Below are 2,287 nucleotides of genomic sequence, written 5' to 3'. Positions count from 1 at the left end.
AGTTTATATATTCTATTGTGTGTTTTATACAATCTTAAACATGAAAATGTATTAAAGTTATACACAATTAAAGATTAACATGTTTTATAACATAGTAAACAATCTAAAAATTCCGCCCCGCATAATTTTCGATTAATCTCCGATTTTCTCTTTAGGCGCTAGGCCCAACCCGACCGTCCGACTAGCGCCTAGCACGTTCCCGAGTAGGGGTTTTAAGACGTTAGCTTTCATGATAATTATCACGTTTAATCGACGGAGAGTGGGGAGAGTAGTGGGGCTGGAATTAATAGCTATGATTAAAGGGATGAAAAACATTAAACTCCAGCCGTTACAGAAGAGTATCGCCGCCGTGAGAGAAAGATGAAAGGAAGAGTAGTTGTTACAGGGATAAACATGAAGCATGTCTAGCGAATGAGCAGATGTTACCGTTACTTGTTTCTCTAAACCGAGATTGGTTAAAGCAGAGTAAACCGCTTTCATGGCCGGTAATAGACTCGAGATCAAGACGCGATCGTTGGTTTTGAAGATTTCGTTTCCGACGACGATCGAGGTGATTCGCGTTTTGGTGATGTGCGGTTGGAGTCGTTGCTGGATCCAGCTCTGAGCTTTGGTTGGATCCGTTGACATGTTTTGGAGGAACTCGTTGCCTAGACCGATCATGAAATCGACTTGTGAGTTTAAGAAGGAGGAGAGGACATTTGGGTCTGCGTCGTAGAGTTTTACCCTCGTGATGTTTAGTGAACGGAGGAGGACGGCGACTCGCGCCGGAGACGGGAGGTTGTTAGCGATTTGGCCGTAGTTGATTCCCACACCTTGGCCGTTACTTGTCGCTGAAAAAGAATCTGAGAGAGCGAGAAAAAGGAGAAGAACTTTGAAGAAGAAGAAGAAGAGGATGCGTGTGGCCATGAATTGATGTAAAGAGAAGGAACGTTTAAGCGCTCCCTCTTCCACGTGTATTTTTGATCTTTGAGTTGCCTTTTTGGGTGTATTAATAGTAATACAAGACGGTGGTGTTGGGAAAGAGCAGCCAACTGTACTTTTTGCTGCTCGTTTTCCGCGTTCGTCAAAAAAGGTCGCGCCAGGAGTAGTATTGTTTGTAGTATTTCATTTGATTATGTATTTTGAGACCCATATATTTTATATCTTCTTTTCTGATTATAGGTATGTGTATCTAAAGTGTGAAAAAAATGAAACAGACCAGTCATCTTTGTTTCAGAATTATTATAGATAGAAAAATATAGTTGAGTTAGAGATGGTATAAAAAAGACTAGAACGAAAACTGAAACAAAAACGATTTCTTCATCTATACATGAAAAATTATATTTTTTAAAAAAAACTAGAAACCTTATTATCAATATATATCATATTCCGTCTGTTCCTAAATATAAGACGTTTTAGGTAAAACACGGTTATTAAGAAAATCTATTTTTATCTAAAATGTATTATTAAAACTATAAATTAAAAACAACTGAACCAGTTATAGTTATAAAATATAACTATTAAATTTGATTGGTTACATAGATTTTGATAAAATTAAAGTTACTTCGAAATATGAGAACATCTTACATATTGGAACATAAAAAATTTTCTAAACATTTTATATTTAGGAACAGAGAGAGTATAATGTTTTGAAATCCTGAAGTTAGGTTTTAATAGTTTGGGATCAAAGACAAATAGTCAAATACTAGTTTCATGGTGTATTACGAATCCACCTAGCTTCTTCCACTACAAGAAAATAGCGGTATTCTGACGGACATTCCGACAGAAAATGAAATCCTCGGAATATCCCGAGGAATTTCCGAGGAAACACAAAATTTGGTTTCCTCGGAATTTCCTCGGAATATACCGACGGAATTCCGAGGAAATATCAATCCGTCGGAATATTCCGAGGAAATTTCGAGGAAAAATGTGTTCCTCGAAAAAAACAGATGAATTCCGAGGAAATATTATAGCCGTTGGAGAGCCATTGGGGGATTTTACAAAATTCCGAGGAAATTCCGACGAACTAGCCGTTGGCGTCGGAATTCCGTCGGAATTTCCTCGGTCTGTCGGCAGGATTTAAACTATAAATACAAGCAGTCCTCTTCATCTTCATTCACTCCATATCTTCATCCTCCCTCTTACTCTATTTACACACGAATTTGATTCATAAAAAATATGTCTTCTTCAAATTATTTTCGTTCTTGGATCGATCGACCTCATTTGGATCCGAACACGAGATTGCTTACGGAAGAATACCAACGAGGTATAACCAAATTCTTGGGGTTAGTTCACCGACAACCGGAAG

The 2,287-nt window shown here is 37.8% G+C and overlaps 1 protein-coding gene across 1 annotated transcript; it reads right to left on the bottom strand.

The window, feature by feature from the left end:
* Positions 1–394: 394 nt before the first annotated feature.
* On the bottom strand, positions 395–1,017 carry LOC106340939 (glucan endo-1,3-beta-glucosidase 14-like; the record flags this gene model as incomplete). The annotated part of the gene is given in 1 exon segment (XM_013779763.1): positions 395–1,017. A coding segment is annotated over 1 exon segment (512 nt), but the record flags the coding sequence as incomplete, so codon positions are not given.
* Between the last annotated feature and the right edge of the window lie 1,270 nt (positions 1,018–2,287).

This window comes from Brassica oleracea, chromosome C4, assembly GCF_000695525.1.
Source record: "Brassica oleracea var. oleracea cultivar TO1000 chromosome C4, BOL, whole genome shotgun sequence".
Classification (NCBI taxonomy): Eukaryota; Viridiplantae; Streptophyta; class Magnoliopsida; order Brassicales; family Brassicaceae; genus Brassica; species Brassica oleracea.
This window is presented reverse-complemented; position numbering and strand designations above follow the sequence as displayed.